Here is a 22836-nt window from a genome sequence, read left to right on the forward strand (position 1 = left end):
ATTGAAGTCAAGTACTGAAGTCAGGTAGTGTCAGTTCTCCAACTTTATTCTTATTCTTCAATAATATGGTGTCTATTCTGAATCTTTTGCCTTTCCATATAAACTTTAGATCAATTTGTCAATATCCACAAAGTAACTTCCCGAAATTATGCTTGGGATTGCACTGAATCTACAGATCAAGTTGGTAAGAACTGATTCTTAACAACATTGAGTCTTATCCACAAACGTGGAATATCTATTTATTTAGATCTTTTTTTATTTCTTTCATCAAAGTTTAGAAATTTCCTTTGTATGTATCTTGTATATATTTTGTTATGCTTATACATAAGCAGTTCAACTTTTTGGTGTTAATATAATGTGTTATATTTTAAATTTCAAATTCCACTTGCACATTGCTGGCATGTAAGAAAGCGATAGACTTTTATATGTTAACCTTGTAACCTGCAACCTGCTATAATCCCTTATTTGTTCCAGGAGTTTGTTGTTGTTGTTGATTCTTTGGGACTTTCTACATAGACAATCATGTCATCTCAGAACAAAGACAGGTTTACTTCTTTCCCCCCAATCTGTATAGCTTTCATTTCCTTATCACGTCTTATTGCATTAGCAAGGGTTTCTGGTAGGATGTTGAACAGGAGTAGGGAACAGGAACATCCTGGCCTCATTCCCAATTTTAGGGGAAAAACATCAGTTTCTCATCATTAAGTAAGATGTCAGCTGTAGGGTTTTTTTTTGTAGACTTCTTTATCAAGTTGAGGGTGTTAGATTTTGTCAACTGCCTTTTCTCCATCTACTAATATGATCAAGTAATTTTTCTTCTTTAGCTTGTTGACGTGATGGATTACATTAATTGATTTTCAAATGTTGAACCAGTTTTGCATACTTTTAATTCTTTTTTAAGGTTGAACAATAAATCTTCTATTGTATGTAATATTCGTTTTGTTTACCCATTCATCAGTTGATGACCATTTGGTTTGTTTCCACGTTTGCCTGCTACAAATAATGCTGCAATGACTATTCATGTACCAGTTTTCGTGTGTACATATGTTTTCAATGCTTTTGGGTATATACCTAGGATGAGAATTGCTAGGTCATAGGGTGCTCTAAGTTCAACTTTTGAGGAACTGCCGAGCTTTTCAACAGCGGTTACATCATTTTGTATTCCCAATAGCAATTTATGATGGTTCCAAATTCTCCAAATTCTTGCCAACACATGCTGTTGTTTTTTGTTTTTTTTGTTTTTTAACTACAGCCATTTTAGTAGGTGTGAAGTGGTATCTCATTATGGTTTGGATTTCCATTTTCCTAAAAGCCAATGACACTGAATATCTTTTCATGTGTTTATTGACCATTTGTAAATATTATTTGAAGAAATGTCTATTCAAATCCATTATCATTTTAATCAGGTTATCTGTTTTTGTTTATTGTTGATTTTTAAGAGTTCTTTGTATATCTGAGATACTAGATTATCAAATATATGATTTGCAAATAGTTCCCCCAATGCTGTGTATTATCTTTTTCCTTTTTGTTTTTTTGTTTTTTTTGGGTGGGTGGGACAGTCTCGCTCTATCACCCAGGCTGGACTGCAGTGGCATGATCTTGGCTCACTGCAACCTCTGCCTCTTGAGTTCAGGAAATTCTCATGTCTCAGCCTCCTGAGTAGCTGGGAAGCTGGGATTACAGGCATGCACCACCATCCCTGGCTAATTTTTGTATTTTTAGTAGAGACAGGGTTTTGCCATGTTGGCCAGGCTGGTCTTGAACTCTTGACCTCAAGTGATCCGCATGCCTTGGCCTTCCAAAGTACTGAGATTATGGGCATGAGCCACCACGCCTAGCCTCTTTTTACTTTCTTGATAGTGTCTATTGAAGCATAAAAATTTTAAATTATGACGAATCCCATTATCTATTTTTTTCTTTGGTTGCTTGTGCTTTAGGTGTAATAATGAAGAAACCACTACTTAATCCAAGGTCACAAAGATTTATGCCTATGTTTTCTTTTAAAATTTCATGGTGTTAACTCATACATTTAGATCTTTGATCTACTTTGAGTTAATTTTTGTATATGGTGTAGGGTAGAGGTCCACCTTCAAACTTTTGCATGTCAGCCTCCAGTTGTCCCAATACCACTGTTTTGAAGAAACTATTCTTTCTCCATTGAACTGTCTTGGCACCACAGTTGAAAATTATTTGACGGTAAATATATGGATTTACTACTGGATTGTTAATTCAATTTCATCAATCTATATGTCTATCCTTATGCCAGGGTTACACTATGTGTATTAATGTAGCTTTATAGAAAATTCTGGGCCAGGCGCAGTGGCTCATGGCTATAATCTCAGCACCCTGGGAGGCGAGGTGGGCAGATCATCTGAGGTCAGGAGTTTAAGACCAGCCTGGCCAACATGGTGAAACCCCATCTCTACTAATAATACAAAAAAAATAGCCAGGTGTGGTGGCACACACCTGTAATCCCAGATACTTGGGAGGCTGAGGCACAAGAATCACTTGAACCCAGGAGGCGAAGGTTGCAGTGAGCCGAGATTGCACTCCAGCCTGGGTGACAAGAGTGAAACTCTGTCTCCAGGAAAAAAAAAAAAAAAAATTCTGAAGTTGAAAAATGTGAGTACTCCAACTTTGTCCATTGTTTTTCAGGATTGTTAAGGCTACTCAGGGTACCTTGCTTTTCCATGTAAATTTTTAGATTAGTTTGTCAATTTTTGCAAAAAGCGCCAGTAGGGATTTTGATAGAGATAGCACTGAATCTATAGATCAATTTGGGAAATGTTTTCACTTTAATATTAAGTCTTCTAGTAGGCAAACACGAGAGATCTTACCATTTACTTAGGACTTCCTTAATTTTTCTCAACAATATAGTTTTCCATTTATAAGCCTTGTACTTCCTTGGTTAAATATCTTCCTAAGTATTTTATTCTCTTTGATGCTGTGGTAAATGGAATTGCTTTCTTAACTTCATTTTTAGATTTTTCACTGCTTGTGTATACAAATACAATTGGTTTTTGTATATTTATCTTGTATCCTGCAACCTTGCTAAGCTCACTTATTACATCTAAGTCTTTTTGTGAATTTCTTTGGATTTTCATATATACATGATAATGTTATATGCCAATAGAGGGCATTTTAAGTCTTTCTTTTCAATCTGGATGCTTTTATTTCTATTTCTTGCATAACTGCCTTGGCTAAAATTTCCAGTACAATGTTGAATAAACATGTTGAGAACAGATACTCTTATCTTATTCCTGATCTTCGGAGGAAAGCATTATCTTACAACATTAAATATAAAGTTAGACTTTGGTTTTTCTTAGATGTCTTTTAAAAGGTTAAAGAAGTTTCCTTCTATTTGTAGGTTGTTGAGTGTTTTTATCATGAAAGGGGGTTGAATTTTGTTAAATGCTTTTTGTTTGCTGAGATGATCATGTGGACTGTTGTTCATTTTTCTATTAATAAGGTGTATTACATTGATTTTTAAATGTTTAAACAAGCTTGAATTTCTGTTATAATTCTACTTACTCGTGGTACTTAAAAAATCCTTATTCAGGTACAATTAACTTCTCATACAATTTGCCCACAAAGTATACAATTTAATGGATTTTAGTATATTCACAGTCATGCAACCATTACTGTGTTCAAATTTTGAACATTTAATCACTTCGAAAAGAAATCCCATACCCATTACCAGACACTCCCCATCTCATCTTTCTCCATACCCTGGGCAACCACTAATTTACTTCCTTCTGATAGATTTGCCTATTCTGGAAATTTCACATGAATAGAACATATGTAATCTCGTGTGACTTGCTTCTTTCACTTAGCACAATATATTCAAGATGCATTCATGTTGTAGCTTATATCAGTATGTCATTCCTTTTTATGGTTGAAAAAATCATTCCATTGTATGGATATACCATATTTAGTTTATACATTCATCAGTTGGTAGATATTTGGGTTCTATCTTCCAGCTATTATGAATAATGCTGCTATGAACATTCATATACAAGATTTTATTTGGATATATGTTTCATTTCTCTTAGGCATATGTCTAGGAGTAAAATGGCTGGGTCATATAACCTTAGATTTAACTTTCTGAAGAACTACAGAACATTTTTTAAATTGCTAAACTCAGTTTGATAGTATTTTCTTGAGAATGTGTGTGTTTATATTCATAAGGGATATTGGTCCTTTCTTGCAACGTCTTTGTCTGGTTTTGGTATCAGGGTATTGCAGGCCTTATACAAAAAGTTGAGAAGTGTTCCCTCTCTTATTTTTCAGAAATATGTGTGAAGGAATTACATGAATTCTATAAACATGTAGTAGAATTCACCATTAAGCTATCTGGGCCTGGGCTTTTCCTTATGGGAAAATTTTGAGTACATATCAGTCTATTTCTTATTACAGGTTTACTTAGATCTTCTATTTCTTCTTGAGTCAGTTTTGGTAGTTTGCCTCTTTCTAGGAATTAGCTCATTTAATCTAGGCTATCTAATTAAGTGGCATACAATTTTTCAGCATATTCTCTTATAATCCTTTTCATTTTTATAATGTCAGTAGTAATGTCCCTTCCTTTATTATGGATTTTATTACTTTGGGTTGTCTCTTTTTTATTGGTCAGTTTAAAGCCTACTCAATTTTATTTTTACCTTTTCAAAGAAACAACTTTTGGTTTTATTGACTTCTTCCATTGTTTTTCTAGTCTCTATGTCTCCTATAATCCTTATTACTTCCTTATTTCTGCCTGTCAAGTTTAGTTTTCTTTTCCAGTTTCTTAAAGTGAAAGGTTAAATTATTGATTTGAGCTCTTTCTTACTTTTCAATATAGGCATTTACAATAATAAACTTCCCCCTAATCACTGCTTTTGCTGCATCTCATAAATATTGGTATGTTATATTTTTGTTTTCATTCATCTCAGAATATTTTTAAAGTATTCTTGTAATTTCTTCTTTGACCCACTGGCTACTATGTTAATTTCCACATCTTTGTGAATTTCCCAAATTTGCTTCCGTTATTGATTTCTGATTCCATTCCATTGTGGCCAGAGAAGATACTTTGTATGATTTCAGATATTTTAAAATTGATTGAGACATATTTGATGGGCTAATGCACAGTCTATCCTAGATAATGTTCTATGTGTACTTGAAAAGAATGTATAGTCTCCTGTTGTTGAGTGGAGTGTTCTACAGATGTCTGTTAGGTCTAGTTGGTTTCTAGTGTTGCCCAAATCTACCTTCTCTTTCTTTAATGATCTTCTGTTTAGTTGTTGAATCCATTATTAACTCAGGTATTGAAGTCTCCAATTATTATTGCTGAATTCTCTATTTCTCCCTCCAATTCTGCCTTTTTCTGTTTCATGTATTTTGGAGCTTTGTTCTTAGGTGCATATATGTTTATAATTGCTAAATCTTCTTGATGGATTAATGCTGCTATTGTTATAAAATGTCCTTTAGTAACAATTTGTTTGACTATTAAATTTCTGATTTAATTATTAAAGTCTATTTCATCTGATATTAGTAATAGCCACTTCAGAGCTCTTTTGGTTACTATTTGCATAGTATATCATTTTCTACTCATTTACTTTCAACTTATATGTATTTTTTAAATCTGAAGTATGTCTCTTCCAGACAGCAAAAAACGACATGAGATACCATCTCACCTGTTTTTCATCCATGTTGCCAATCTCTGCCTTGTAATTGGAGTGTTTAATTCATTTATATTTAATATTATTACTGACAAGGTACAATTTATGTTTCTAATTTTACTACTGGTTTTCTATCTGTCTTTTTTGTTCCTGTATTCCTCCAATACTGCCTCCTTTTGTGTTAAATAGATATTTTATGGTGTTCTACTTTGATTTCTTGTCATTCCTTTTACTATACTTTTACTACACTTCCTTTTACTATACTTAGAATGGCTTTTATCTAAAAGTTAGGCAGTAACAAATGCTGGCAAGGATGTAGAGAAAAGGTAACCCTCGTACGCTGTTGGTGAGAATGTAAATTAGTACAACTACTATGGAGAACAGTTTGGAGGTTCCTCAAAAAACTAAAAATAGAGCCATCATACAATCCAGCAATCCCACTCCTAGGTATATACCCAAAAGAAAGGAAATCAGAATATTGAAGAGGTATCTGCACTCCCATGTTTACTGCAGCACTATTCACAATAGCCAAGACTTGGAATCAACCTAAGTGTCCATCAACAGATGAATAGATAAAGAAAATGTGGTACATATACACAATGGGGTACTATTCAGTCATAAGGAAGAATGAGATCCTGTCATTTGCAACAACATGGATAGGACTGGAGGTCATTATGTTAAATGAGATGAGCCAGGCACAAGAAGACAAATATTGCATGTTTTAACTTATTTGTAGGAGCTAAATATTAAAATAATTGAAGTCAGGAGGATACAGGCAGAAGAGTGGTTACCAGAGGATGGAAAGGGTAGTTGGTGGGGGGGAGGGGCTAGTAGGGGGTGGGGAAAGTAGGGATGGTTAATGGGTACAAAAAATAGAAAGAATGAATAAGACCTAGTATTTGCTAGCACAACAGGATGACTACAGTCAAAAATAATTTAATAATTTAATTGTACATTTTAAAATAACTGAAAGAATATAACTGGATTGTTTGTAACACAAAGGTTAAATGTTTGAAGTGATGAATACCTCATTTACCCTGATGTGATTGCATGCCTGTATCAAAATATTTCATGTGACCTATAAATATATATACCTACTATGTACCCATAAACATTAAAAATTAAAAAAATAAGTTTTCCTTTTAGCATAAATAACTACTTTTAGTATTCCTTGTAGGACAAGGAAGCTAGTGACAAATTCTATCCGTTTTTCTTTATCTGAAAATATCTTCATTTATCCTACATGTTTGAAGTATGGTTTTGCTGGATAAAGAATTCTTGGTAGATATTATTTTTCTTTCAGCACTTTGAATGTTATCCTGTTGCCTTTCAGTATCCTTGGTTTTTGAAAGAAATCTGCTGTTAATATTTTTATAGATCCCTTGTATGTGATGATTCAGTTCTCCCTTGCTATTTTCAAGATACTCCCCTTGTCTGTAGCTTTTGACAACTTGATTATGGTTTGTCTTTGCATTTATCTTACTTGGAGTTTGCTGAACTTATTGGTTGTGTAGATTTATGTTTTCATCAAATTTAAGAAGTTTTGGACTATTATTTCTTCAAATATTCTTGCTACTCCTTTCTCTCCATTCCTTTTGAAATTCTCATTATGCATATGTTGGTATGCTTGATGGTATCCCCAGAGGTCTCTGAGGCTCTGCTCATTTTGCTCATTCTTTTATCTTTCAGTTCTGAAGACCAGATAATTATAATGAACCTATCTTCATGTCTTCTGGTTCTGATTCTTTATTCTGCCTGCTCATATCTGCTGCTGAGCCTCTTTAGTTACTGTATTTTTCAATTCCAGAATTTTGATTTGATTTTCTCTTTTTTTTATAGTTTCTATCTCATTATTGATACTTTCCATTTGGTAACTCTTTTTCTAGTAAGTCCAACATCTGGCTTTGCTCAGGAACAGTTTCCATGGATTGCTTTTCCCCCCAAAGTATGAGCTATATTTTCTTGTTTCTTTGCATGCCTCATAATTTTTTGTTGAAAACTGAGTGTCTTAAATAATATTATGTGTCAACTCTAAAAATCAGAATCTCCTTTTCTGCAGGATTTATTGTTGCTGTTTATTGTTACTCCTGCTCTTTGCTTAGTGATTTTTTGGGGGAACACATTCTGCAGTCTGTATTCTTTTTTATGTGTGGCCACTTAAGTCTCTGCTTATTTAGTTTAGTCTTTGCTCAAGGGTTTTGTGGATGTGTAGGGCATACCTTCAACACTCAGTCAGGGAGTTCACATTTCTACCTTATCATCCAATTCCTGTTTATGTAGCCTGAAAGTCAGCTAGAGGTGAGAAATTAAGGCCTTCTTAGATTTTTCCTGAGCTTGTTCATAGCCTTATATATGTGCATGGCCTTCTTAACATAGTATTTTCTAGAGAATACGTTGTAGCTTTTTCAAAGCCTCTACGGGCATCTCATTAGCTAGCTTTTTGTTTTAAGCTTTTAGGTTAGCTTTTTGTTTGCCCAGCTGTTATCTATGCCTCAGGCAGCAATGAAATTAAACAACTACCTCTAAAGGTTTTTGGCAAATGCCCCCAGAGGAAACTTTTTTTGCACTGGGTGATCTCTGAGTCAGGCCAATTAAAGATGGTATTGCAAGAGGGGTTGCTATAGTTGGGATGTTTGTCCCCTGAAACCTCATGTTGAAGACTGATCCCCAATGTTGAAGGTAGGGGCCCAATGGAGCTGTCTGAGTCACGGGGGTGGATCCCTCATGAATGCCTTGGTGCCATCCTGGCAGTAACAAGTGAGTTCTCACTCTGTTAGTTATCATGAGAACTGGTTGTTAAAAACAACCTAGTACCTCCCATCTCTCTCTTGCTTCCTCTCTTGCCAGGTGATCTCTGTACACACTGGTTCCCCTTCCCCTTCCACCAGGATTGGAAGTTTCCTGAAGCCCTCACCAGAAGCAGATGCTGGTGTCATGCTTCTTGTACAGCCTGTAGAACCATGAGCCAAATAAACCTCTTTTCTTCATAAATTACCCACTCTCAGGTATTCCTTTATAGAAACACAAATGTACTAAGACAAGTCTTCCAGGGAACTACCAGACAAGTAAAAAAATGACAATATTATGGGAATGCGGCCTTAGAGGAGCTCCATCCCCATTCAGCCTCCTTTGATGGCTGTCAAGTTGCTGGTTTTCATCGTGATTGTGAACTGTTTGTTTTCAAGGTTACTACAGAACTGAAAGAAAGGGGGATGTGAATGGGACAAATTATTATACAATGCTATGAAGTTCACTGTTCTTACTAAGAATCAGTCAGTTTTCTTGAATAAATTATTCCTGGATAGCTGTAAGCCTTTGGTCAATTTCCAGAGCCCTGAAAAAGTTGATTCTGACATTTCTGTCAGTTTTCTCTTTTTTTTAAATGAAAAGTGAGAATTGTCAAGGTCCTTACTTCTTCAATTTCACTGATATCACCTACTATCTGGGACTTTAGAATGAGACATTCTTGAAGACTAAGCAAACTGGAGCCCAAAATATACTCTTTCTAGAACACAATTTATAATACTCCCAAATAAAAACAGTTAATTTTGGACTTTTATAATAAACCATAAAGAATTGAGTCCTATCAAGAACTCAGAACTTTGATAATTTAGTTTCCAATTCTATACATCTTACTTTCCTTTAGTTTCCTTATTATAATTTGTCTGAATTAATTTTGATACCTATTTTTAAGACAAAAACTCTAAATTAGTGGCTCAGTAGAGTAAGAGACAAAAAGTATATTAATTAAAAGTTCAAGATAATAATCTAGGAAACTCATTAATGGAAGCTGTGTATGTAAGTATAAAAAATCCCCCAATCAGAAGTCATATCCTAATATAAATTCATCCAGTTCTGATTTAGTAGAAACTTCTTATTCATCTCATGTTCATAAGCATGAATTTCATTTTTTCATACATGTGAAAGGAGAAATTCTAAATCATTTAGGAATAATATGCCTTTTTAGGAATCTAATAAGAGCTATGGACTCTCTAAAAAAATAAACATAATTCTGCTTACTATTTCAAGGGATTATTGAATAGTCGGCAACCTGCAAGTTAAGAAGCCCTATAAAATAAAAATTATGATTTTGATGGCAAAAGTAGAGAACAGATATTCAAAAATATCTCATCTGTTATGAAATGTCTCATCTTTAGCCTCACCAATTATAATATCTCATCTTCATTAGAGCAATGAGAATTTAAAATATTAAAACATGTACAGGTGGTCTGCAACGAATCAACACATTTCATTTCAAAAGTAAATTTGTGGGCTGGGAGTGGAGGCTCATGCCTGTAATCCCAACACTTTGGGAGGCCGAGGTGGGTAGATCACTTGAGCTCAGGAGTTTGAGATCAGCCTGAACAATATGGCAAAACCTCATCTCTACAAAAAATACAAAAAATTAGCTGTGTGTGGTGGCGCATGCCTGTAGTCCCAGCTATTCAGGAGGCTGAGGTGGGAGGATAACCTGAGCCTAAGGAGGTCGAGGCTGCAATGAGCCATGACTGCACCACTGCACTCTGGCCTGGGCAAGAGAGAGACCCCATCTCAAAAAAAATTAATTTGTAAATGATTTACTTCAAATTTATTACACATTGTTTTCCTAATAAAAACCATGTTATAAACAATGGTTGGAGACTATTAAAACATAGGTCCCATAAGGCTAGGGGCTCTTTTTATTTATCATTTGTATTATAATGACCTATCCAAATAAATAGCATATGGTAGGTTCTTAGATAACCCTTTAAAGACCTATTTCACTCAATAATGTATTTGAATACAAGTACACTAGGAAAACAAGAAAAAATATTGAGGTAATTAACAAAGAGCAAACAAACCACTAAGCCAAAAATAAAATAATAAAATGAAACAAAAAGGAAAGAATAAAGAATAAAATAGATTTTAAATTATCTGTTGCTTAAGAGATAAGTTTATTTGGGAAAGAATGTAACGGTAAATATAGATATTTCTAGATATTATTTGAACTTATGGATTCCTTTTTACTGTGTTAAATTTTACTTCAAAATATGTGTCTTCTTATGTAGCATCTCCTTCTATGCTAAGCCATGAATGAGGTCATTTTTGGACCCTAACAATTTGTAAATGGACCAGAAGAGCAGAGGAGTTAAGATGTGTTGCCCATAGTGACTGGAAAAGGGTTGAAAGAAGTTGAGGGAGGGGAAGCACTGTTCATAGAGACTTTATATAATGAAATAATTTACTATTTATTACATATATTATACATCTTATAATAAAATGTGTCCAAGTCAGAATCAAGAAAGCTTGTGTGAACATGAGCAATAGAGGGCATGGGAATCCCATCGCAAAAAAAAAAGGTGGAGGTGGTGGAGATGGAATTTTGATTGTTTCCTAACTTTATACTGAGTCGCTGTGCTAAAGAAGATGGAAAAACTTAATTCTGGTGCCATAAACATAAAGGGCCAATTGCATATTTTCACTTGAATACCACTGAACTCCGACCAAAATCAGATAAAGTCATGAGTAATATCCCAAATCCAACTGGATGTCATTTAATATCTATACGCTGTGGTCCTACCATATAGGAAGGATATGAAAAGAGTACAGGATTCTATTAAGTTCAAGGAGGCTTAAGAGTATGAGGGATCAATAGAATGGGTGGCTTTGTCTTCAGAATAGGACTTGAAGACATTTATATAGCCAAAGCAATGGCAAAGTAATGAAGGAGTGAGCTATAACTTCAGCAACAGACTCCCGTATATTATATTAAATGAATACAGGACTTAATACCAGGTATATGAACTATATACTAAGTCCTTTCCCCTTTTGTAAATTTGGAATTTGACTCCCTGACCAAGTGACAAGAGACAGGTTCAGCTTGGCATTCTGAGTCTGTAGCTCAAGAGATCTGGCTGAAGAAATCTGTCAATAAACAACCTCAGCCAATGAGAAGGTAAGTAATTGTTTCCTGAAAGAATGTCTTTAGCCTGGAGAGATTTAGAATTTGGTACAACAATGAGATAAGTCAAAACTCTGGTATTGATAATTTTGGGTTGAAAAAGAAGCTATTAATATTTATTTTAATTATTTATAACAATGCTTAAGAGAATTTGGCTTATAATATTCCAATTTAATATTGGTAACTGAGTAACTGACTTAGACTTGTGATTTAAAATTGGAATCTTACTAAGTTTATAAACAGGATCAGAACATATGTTTAATGAATTAGGTTTATACAAAATTACCTCAGTATTTGGTCAGACAACAGAGGTAGAGAAAAATCAAATATAGAATATTAAGCTTAAAGGCAGTTAAAAGTGTAAGGAAATATAATTTTGTTCTAAACCCCACTTAAAAGTCAATTTTAAATGTTGCTAGATTTATAAAATAATTTATATTCAAAAGCAATAATAGCCAATTCTAGAGCATAAAATCATAAAATATAAAATCTCTAAATCTTACCATAATATTTTAAATATTAAAGCACTAAAAACAAATCAGTTATTCTTTGTGAGTAGCAACTTCTAAGAATCTTCCATAATCATTATATGAATAATAATAATTCAAAGGGTCACAAAAGTATTTAAAAGAAAAAAAGATCTCCAGGAACAGATAAACTTGAAGCTCACAATATGTGGGCTTCTACTTCCCAAAGTAAAATAACTGGATAAAATATAAATAGGCTACACTGCCCTAGATTTTCCAATCTAAATTATCAACTGTATTGCTCTTGGGATTAAAAAGGGAAGGACTAAAGAAGGATTCATATTTTACTGAACTGTGGAAAAGTGAAAAGTTAGTAATGGGCTAATTAGAAAAGTTAGTATCATGATCAATTGTGCCATCTGAAGTATGAGCATGTACGTCACAGTTACATGAAACTATGGCTTAAAAAACAAACAAAATAAAACTTTAAAATGTTTATGTACTGTTTATAAATATACATATAAATATGATTATCTATAATAATGTATTGAAACAAAATTTTAAGTCCTGAAAGTCCTAACAGTACTGACCTTTCAAATTTTTACACATATATCATATGTGACTTAAGCCAAATGTGAGATATGAATCTTTTGATTCCACTAAATCATAATCCTAAAGGTAGTAAGTGATGCATTTTGAGGTAACTAAGTTTCTTCTGAATCTTCAATTATCATCCTTGCCATTATTTCACCTCCTTCCTTTCCCGTCCCATGACCCACACAATATAATTCAAAATTAGACCCTAAAAAAAATGTCCAGATTTTTGCTTTCTTCCTAGTCAAAAAACATAGGCCCATAGAAATCCTAGATGATTTTATAACTCTGTAAATTACCCTGTCTTTCAAATACTATGTCCTAGAATTCTGACAAACTAGAATAGAGTTTAAACTGTCTCCACCCACTTCCCTCTACATCATACCCTCTGCTTCCCCACCCCCAGATGAAGGTTAGGTTGGTAAATGGATTTTGGAGATGGAATAAAGCCAGACATCAAATAACTTACTTGAAATCCATCTCTTACCTTCTGTACTTAACCCTGGACTTGATGTGAACTTGGCTACATCAACAATTTTTACAGCAAATTGTTGCCCAGTTTCTCTGTTGATACATCGTCGTACAACACTGAAGGGACCCCTATAAAACAAAAAGTCAATTTTAATTCATTGATTCTCTTAAGTTCCTATTTCCCATTAATGTCTTACTGTTTCATTATCTATATAATATAGATAATGTTTAAGATAATATATATAATATGGCTATATAATAGCCATATTATATAACCACAAAGCCATTCTACTTTAGACTCCAAATTGAACACAGTTTTCAAAATAAAATTTAAGTAATATAACTTCCAACATATTTTTCTATAATTCATGAGATAATAATTTAAAAGGTTACCAAAACCATAAAAATGACCAATAAATTTGCAATTTGCAGTAATTTTTTAAAAATTCTAAATAGTAGTCTTATGCTCAAGGCAAATAATGACTGTACAATTCTATATAGATTATCAACATCTTAAACAAAATAAGTGAAGTCCATAGTAATGGTGGTATTCTTATGAACCAGAAACCCAAGCCATTCTTGACACTTCCCTCTCATCTTACCCACCATTTACCTAATCATCACTAACAAATCCTACTGAGTTTATCTCAAATATCTCTTGAACCTGTCCTCTTCTCTCCATGTCCCACATCCTACCATCTTCTACTAGAACCACTGAAAAACTTGTTTCTCCCATTCATTCTTGTAATGATATTTAAAAAATGAAAATCTGATATGATATCCCTGTTTAAAACACCAGAGAGAGAGAGAAACTATTTGCAATATACAGTCCAAGTCAAGAACCAAAATATATAAGTAACTTGTAAATACAATAAGAAAAAAACACACTCCAATAAAATCTGGGCAAAAGACTTGAACAAACACTTTACAAAGAGAAAGGCCTGTGTGGTTTGGTCTCCAACCCTCTCCAGTTTCACCTGAAATCACAGAGAAATCCTTAATTTTCCTCAAACTTCAAATTAGAATTGTTTGAAATTACTAGAGGAAAGGAAGTAATTTCTATGAGCACAGCCACTGGTCTAGCTATTTGCTGACCCAGACCTCACAGTTGAATCAGCTGAGATGATTTAAAGATGCCCATACCCTGGTCCAGGGAACATGCGCGCACGCACACACACACACACACACACACACACACACGGTTCCCTGTGGTTAACAGTTATAAAAGAAATATCTGAACTCAGTTAAGATAATCCAAATATAGATTTGTGTGTGTTTGAATTGACTATAAAATACAGAATGCAATAGCAATGTGATTGGTTTATTTGAAGGTTAATATGGTGGTCATTAAATACATGTGTACATGTATACATGCGTGTATTTTCCCCCTCCTGGGGAGAAGGCAAACAAACAAAAAAACCACCTTCATTCGCTTATTACAGGTACAAACAGTACACCTAGATGCATGTGCTCAATTAGCAGATAGAGAAAAGTTCTTCATTTACAGTACTACACTTGTGATACTGCTGGCCTTAAAGTTTTTCTTCTTTCAACTACAGGACGAACTACTAAATTTAATCTTAGACTTAAACATTTATCCAAGATGACATCATGAGGACATCAACTATACCACAGCTTCAAATCTCTCTTTTCAAGCAACCTAAAAAAGCTAACCTGGGAGGAAAAGAAATGGTAATAATATATCTTTCAAAACTCTACAGAAAGAGGATCCTTTTGATAATCCCTCAAAACTGTTCAAAGATTTTCCTCTGTGAGAAGACAATATTACAAACTGAGGGACAAACGTTTTCATTCTCAACCTGGATGTCTTACTTCTGATTACTTATCCTGACAATAGCAAGCAATTTCAGGAAATGCTTCATGTAATTGGTTTTTGTCCACACATAAACCCTTGGGACTCTATTTATGATACATTTGTGTAGTCTGCTTCAATTCACTATATCTTTTTGGAAACTTCCCGACACCTGTATGTGGGGTTGATTGTTCATGGTCAATCGAGTCAATTCTTTACTTTTTCCTGCTTGAACAAAGGTGAGGAAGAAAGCATATCTTCTCCCCCCTTTTCTTTTAGTAACAATAAAATTAATAGAGCTAGGGAGAAAAGAGAATACTTAGACAACAAAACACAAACTTTTAAAAATCTGTGAATAAAAATCAAATCAAATCCCCAATTCTTTAATTTTATAGTATGAGGCAAAGAAAATAATTATATCTATGAACTACTGAAGACCTGAAGACAGGTTACAAGTAAAGCATTTTAAGGGTCTGTCCGTCAATGACATCCAGGGGGTTAACAATGGTAAACCAAATTTAACACCCTAAAAAGATACTAAAATATGTTTTGAGGTTTTTGCGATTTAACCCATTAACTGGAAACTCAGCAGAAACTGATAAAAAATTTAAAATTTGGCTTGGTTTCCCATCTTAAAAAGGGAGGAGTGATAAAGTAGTGTAACACACCTACTATATTACACTTATTACTTATGCTTGGATGACAGTTTAGGGAACAGCAAAAATTCAGGAGGTATAGGTTTCAGTCTGGCCTGTACCTTTTATTGATGTTTGAAATCACCCTTAAAATTTTAAATCTAAGGTACAGTCAATTCTTGAATATTTATGTGGGGGAAAATACTGGTAGAGATAGTTATAAGCCGTCATCATAAACAACTATCTTTCTCATATTTCCACTAATTATGACCGTATTAAAAATGGAATAAGATAATTGACAGCATTTCAGATTTAATGAAATATATATTCTTTATTCAACTCTTTACAAATTCTGAATACTGATTGGGATGGTAAAACAAGGTTCTACTTGAGGCAGATGGCTGCTTACAGCAGTCTATGTTTTTAAGCAAAAAGGTAAATTAAACCAGAATATGTTAGAAGTGAATATATCACTACAATATCCCCTAAGGTTTTGAAAAGAATTCAACTATGTCCCTATGCAGACACAGACTAATATCCTCTAGTTTTCATTTATGTGAAGAAAACCTAAGTCTAGGAAATAATTCTGATAACAAAGGTAAATATACCAAAATAAGACTAGAATTAAATGAAATTATGCTAGAATACAGCATGTTGGTTTCCAGGATCATGGGATAGATTGAGCACAATGTATCTAATTTATTTCCCTATCCAAACTCCACTACAATGATACCAAAGGGGTTTTTAAAAAGGATTGGGAGCACAAGAGAGGAGATAATAGTAATAATTAAATTTGGAATCCAAGAAAGCAGATGGAGAGTGGTAATTGACTTGGCAGACCTGGAAAAGCTGAACTGCAAAGAGAAAATAAGGAAAGTTCAGAACCAAACCCATCTATACTGTAGAATCCTCAAGAAACTCATGAATGGGTTCCAGATAACTCTGGAACTGGAAGTGAAGAGAGGGTAGAGTTAAAGTAACAAGGTTTGAATGAAATGTGTTAGAGAAGCAGTTAGAGCCCTAGGTGGTCTCCTGTACTCCATACCATGGATAACTGCCGCTCCCTCATCCCAACAGGTTAATTATCTGGAAAGAGTAAATAAAACATAGGGTCTCTGAAAAAAAGTAGCTGGGCTTGGTGGCGGGCGCCTGTAGTCCCAGCTACTCAGGAGGCTGAGGCAGGAGAATGGTGTGAACCCGGGAGGCGGAACTTGCAGTGAGCCAAGATCGCACCACTGCACTCCAGCCTGGGTGACAGAGCAAGACTCCGTCTCAAAAAAAAAAAAAAAAACCAAACTATAGGGTCTCACAACTGGAAACACAAGGCTGTTGAGGAAGTGGGTATTATATGAAAAGCAAGGGTATTATGTGGTCACATATACACTGAACGCAGACAGCCCGAGTCCCTTTTTGACTAACAGGGGGAATATTGGAAGCCAGATCTTTACCCTTAAGGCAGGAGATGAAAGACTTTTCTATTGAATATCTGACTAGCTCAGAAGAAAAGACCTAAAGATAATGAAGAGGTTCTCCAAACTACTCAACTAGATCATCCTCCAACAAAACCCAAAGTCAACACGTTCCACCTGCACCTTCGGAGCTCTCTTAATCAGCTTTGAGGCCCTCTATTATAGGGTTTCCAATATCAGCACTATTAACATTTTGAGCTAGATAATTTTTTGTTGCGCAGGGATGTCCTATGCGTTGTAGGATGTTCAGCAACATCCCTAGCCTCTACTTACTAGATACTAGTAGCATAGCACCCCCTCCAGCTTTAACCACCAAAAAGGCCTCCAGATATTGCCAAATATCCTCCTGGGGTGCGGAAGGTTCAAATTGCCCCCAGTTGAGAATCATTGCTCTATTTCTAATCATAAGTATACAACAACCAAGGCTCCTAAGACATCTGAAGAGTCTCTAATTTGGAAGATAGAACCAAAAACAAACAAAAAGAGCAACTTAGAGGAAACACACTACACAATAAGACTTCAAATTACCATTAATATCCTCAGAAAGATATCACAATTGTGAAACAAAAACCAGAACTTTCAGAAAACAAAAGAGCCCTTGAAAAACACACAGAGAAATTTATCAACAGAAGCGTTGGCCGATAAATTTGGGAAAAGCAGAGCATAAATAACAAAGAAAATGAAGGGGAAGAAATTAAGGGAATAATCCAAGAAAACTTCCCAGAATTTAAATCACAAGGAGCTCAAATTAAAAGGACCCACCAAGTACTCAGCAAAATAAATGACCCATGTCCATACACACACTGCTGTGAAATTTAAAATCACTGTGGACAAGGAGATTGTCAGGTTTCCAGAAGTGGGGGTAAAGATGTGCAGCGAGGAAGGATGACACAATTCACCCAGAATAGCTTTGGATCTCTCAATGCCAACGCTAGAAGACAATAGAGCAACACCATCATAATCATGAAGGAAAATGATTTCTAATCTTGAATTCAACATCCAGCCAGACCATCATTAACCATAAGGACATTTTCAGACACAAAAAAGCTCAATAAATTACTTGCCATGCACACTTTCTGAAGAAATTATTGTAGGATGTGTTTGCTATAACAAGAATAGACCAATAAAAAGCATGCCTGGAGACAGCAAATAGGAGATCCAACACAGAAGAGAGATGAAGGGAATCCCCAGGAATGCAAGGAAGGGAAATCTCGGGCTGACAGCTGTGCCTCAGGCACAGAGGACAACCAATCCAGACTGAGAGCCATCAGTTTCCCACTGCCACGGGCCACCTTTTTAACCTGAAAACAGAATAGGTAGGTGAGCTGCATCCAGATTCTTCCGTTTTTCTTTTCCTGACAATTGGCTGAGGAGATTTCTGTCCTTCTCTGCTGCCTAGACTAGCAGAGGACTCTTAATTTCACCCTACAGCAGTGCCTGCTTTGACCTATTCCTGAGAATGGGAGGCAGGCATCAGGGAGCTGAAGAGCAGGAAATGCAGGGCAGCCAGTGCCCCCCACCACATTCCTGCTGGGTGCTCAGTACCTCCCCCTATCCTGCACTACAGTGGAAATGTCCTGCCTGTGAAGAGCCCCTTGTCTTGGGATTTATTTGTGCATGACCTTGCCAACCGACTTCCCAGAATGGGCTCCTAACCACTCTCAGAACATCTGAAGCCAGACTATGAACAAGAGCTTGTTCAGCTTCTCTTCTCCTAAGTCTTCATACAATAGCAGTAATATTGTCCTTTCTTTACCCAGCTAAGTTTGTGTTTGCTTAGTTCTAAAAGATTAAACAATATACTCCTTAGAGATACAAACATAGGGGGTAAAGCTATAAAGAGAATTTAAAAAGATTAATATAAAAGGCAGGATAGTGGTTTGAGGGGGAGGGGGTTGTGATTGGGGAGGAGCACAAAGGGCTTTTGAAGGCACTTCAAAAAAACACTGCATCTCAAACATAATAAAGTCAATATGAATTGTCAGTTGTAATTTTATATCTAATTGTAATCTAAAATAATACTTTGAGTTGCTACATATAAACTTTGGAGTTACATGTTAAATTTTCACCCTATGAGAGGTCTATAAACAAAAACACATCATGTCTCAGGAAACCTTTAATAAACGCAATGAAATTTCTGTCCATAACAACAGGCCTAGAAGCCCCATTACATTTATAATGAGTTGTGCAATGTACCACAAGATAGGTAGGAAAACCGTGAATGATTTAAAAAAGAAAAGACAAAGATGGGGAAAGTGAAGGCCAAGAACAAATTTTTACACACATATATACACAACACACACACACAAAGTTGATATACAGCTGATCCTCATTACATTGCAGAGTGCATGTCTGTAAATTCGCCTACTTGGTAAAATTCACTTATAACCCCCAAATCAACAGTCATGGCACTTTCAGTCGTTTACAGGCACGCATGTAATGGTGAAAAATTTGAATCACCCAATGTGCATGATGCCAGCTGAGGGCAAACAAGATGATGCTCTGCCTTCTTGTTTCAGCTCTCATGCCATCAACAAGTCATCTTTTCAAAGTCTATTTAAAGCATTTTTTTGCATTTTGCGCTTTTTCTTGGTGATTTTGCTGTTTAATATGGTCATCAAGCATAGGGCTGAAGGGACTGTCTAGTGTTCCTAAGCACAAGAAGGCTGTGATGTGCCTTATGGGGAAAATACCTGAGTTAGGGAAGCTTCCTTCAGGCATGAGTTATAACAATGTTGGCTGTGAGTTCAATGTTAATGAATCAACAGTATATATTACATGCAGTATCTTTAAACAGAAGCACACATAAAACAAGGTTATGTATTGATCAGTTGATGAAAATGTTGTGACCAGAGGTTTGAAGGAACCCAACTTTGTACTTCCCCTAGGAGCAATGGTTCGGTATTGGTTCATTCAGCGTTCATGGTAACTTTATAGAACACAACTACCATGAATAATGAGAATAAACTGTGTGTATTCACATATATACACACATACATGTATTTATATTATTTCATATATACTTATAATATGTAATGTTATATTTATGTGTGTGTATTCATATTAAAATATAAACTTAATGAGTATCCAGTACACATTAGGCCCTCAAAAAATATCTGGTGAATCATATAAGAAAAATGACAAACTAGAAATGAATAAGCCATTGATACATTTATTAAGTAACACAATTTTATGTAAGTACAAAAAATTTTGAGAAATCATGGTGCTTCTAGATATTTCTCTACCCATTTTCTAAATCTGTATCTTCCTACTACTTTTTATACAGTTCTGACGTTAAGAATTGAGGGACATAGACGGTGGGTAGGCAAAAAGGAAACAAAGCTAAAATAAAATAACTATAAATGACAACATTAGCAGTAAGAATAAAATCTTGAAAATTATAGACATATATAAATTTATATAAAAACTATACCAATTAAAGATAACGATGGTCTGTTCCCTATTTCAACACTATTTAGTGTAGTCATTGCCACTAAAGAAGAGCTTATGCATATAATTTCATCAATAAATCCTTTCCTTGTCTTCCTGTGCTTTGTGATAGCTTTGTGAAAGCTTTTCAACCTAAAGGTTTACAAAATCAGCTGTGACAATGATTATCGCGGTAATCAATGTGATAGCAGTAAGGGAACAGAGATGCTGTCCTGACACTTTTTAACACTTCTGGTACCCATCCCCAGCTCCAACACATATGCTTACATACATTCACCAAGCTGAGTTGCTTTAGGTACAGTGATTAAACCAAAGAAAAAAAAGTTTTCCTACTCATTGCTACCGCAAAAAACACACACGGAGTGGAAAATTATTAAAATAAAAGTCTCAGGAACTGTTGCCTAAATGTTAACAATTAAAGACTTGACAAAGGAGTATGATTCAGATCATTCCTTGAAAATAGAAGGGGGAGGTTTATTTGAAACAGCTAGCAATGAATCTCCAATAAGCTAATGGAACAAATCTAGCTCACCTGTCAAAGCTGAACAATTCAGAGTTAAGACTAGCATTTACTAACTCAGTACTTATATTGACATAATTAGTACCTCTGTCACACCTTGATACTTCAGTGAAGTTTAGTAGACTTCACTTTAGATTTCATGTAGCACACCATCTTCTGGTCTGAGTCTAACTATAATACACTCATCATTTACTACTTTTATGAGAGGACTGCCGGTCACATAAGGCAATTTCTGCTCAAAGCAAAGGTTCTGGAAAATTTGATTGGGGTGTGTGTGTGTGTGTGTGTGTGTGTGTGTGTGTGCGTGTGCATGCGTGTGTGAGAAGGGCTGGGGTTAGAGCCAATGTAGAGGGACATCGATTCTAGGTCTTTGTTAGCTCATACTTGATGGAGGATATATCAAGAACTATTAATAGAGAAGAAAAAAGATTTTTATAACATAAGAAATGTGAAGAAGGAGATTAGACATGCATGGAAAGAAACAAGCAAGAAAACATATTAAGATAAACCTTACAAAAGTGAGAAATCTGACCTGGTTACACACTTTAGGCAATCTTAGCTAAATCAAAAATAAATATTAAAGCACTAAGATTTTAAAAATTCTGTTGACATTTGCACATTTTATCTTATTTACCTCATTTCCCCAATGAAAATAAAACAAAGAATATAAAGAATAAACAAGAAAAAGATTAATAAAGCAATTCTTGTCCTCAGGGAACTTCCAATCTAGTAGGCTGCTGTTGACATATGTGTGTGCGTGTATATATATACACATATATAATGTATATATATTACATGTATATATGTGTATATATGTATATATAATGCATATATTGTATATATGTATATATACATACAATATATACATATAATATATAGTATAATATACATACAGTATATATAGTATAATATATAATATATAGTATATATACATTATATGTATATATACATATATACATAATATGTATATATACATATATACATATATACTATATATGTATGTATACATATGTATATATACATTATACACATACATATATACATTATGTATGTATACATACATTATATATACATACATTATATATATGTATATATAATGTATGTATACATATACATTATATATAATGTTAGTGTAAAGTTATAAAGTATAGAAATAGTATAACACTATGAGTTTTAAAAATCTGTGGATAGCATGGTACTGAGAGAAGGCCTCTATGACACACGGACATCCTGGAGGGCTTGAAACAATGAATAGGAGTTTGTTGAGCTAAGCAGGGAGAGGATTCCAGAGGTAAGTAATAGCCTGTGCAATGGCCTACAGCCAAGTCAAAACACAGGGCACGGTGTTTTGGGCCCTGGCAGGGCGCAGTGGCTCATGCCTGTAACTCCAGCACTTTGAGAGGCCAAGGCGGGCAGATTACTTGAGGCCAGGAGTTCGAGACCAGCCTGGCCAACATGGTGAAACCCTGTCTCTACTAAAAATACAAAAATTAGCCAGGCATGGTGGTGCATGCCTGTAATCCCGGCTACTTGGGAGGCTAAGGCAGGGGAACTGCTTGAACCCAGAAGGCGGAGGTTGCAGTGAGCAGAGATCATGCCACTGCACTCCAGCCTGGGCAACAGAGCAAGGCTCTGTCTCAGAAAAAAAAAAAAAAAAAAAGTGTGTGCTGGGCACTTCAAGCTATTTGGTACTGCTAGCATGAAAAACTGGAGGGTGAGAAGTGGCTGGAAAAGGAAAAGGGGACCAAAGATCACTATGACAGAGAGTGAGAGACGTTGTGGAGTGGGTGGGAGCCACTCAGGAAGTTATTGCATTAGCCCA

General features: G+C 35.0%; 1 protein-coding gene across 20 annotated transcripts in view; it reads right to left on the reverse strand.

The window, feature by feature from the left end:
* CASK (calcium/calmodulin dependent serine protein kinase) overlaps window positions 1–22836 on the reverse strand; it is a 407307-nt gene that overhangs the window by 322545 nt on the left and 61926 nt on the right. For 11 of the 20 annotated variants that reach the window (XM_063601766.1, XM_063601762.1, XM_063601765.1 and 8 more), the window contains exon 2: window positions 13126–13256. In XM_063601766.1, the coding sequence (XP_063457836.1) occupies window positions 13126–13256 (131 nt within the window). The remainder of the gene's footprint in view (window positions 1–13125; window positions 13257–22836) is intronic. The other 9 variants (XM_034949880.4, XM_063601767.1, XM_034949879.4 and 6 more) reach the window with 1 other exon arrangement.

This window comes from Pan paniscus, chromosome X (genome assembly GCF_029289425.2).
Source record: "Pan paniscus chromosome X, NHGRI_mPanPan1-v2.0_pri, whole genome shotgun sequence".
In the NCBI taxonomy this organism is placed as follows: Eukaryota; Metazoa; Chordata; class Mammalia; order Primates; family Hominidae; genus Pan; species Pan paniscus.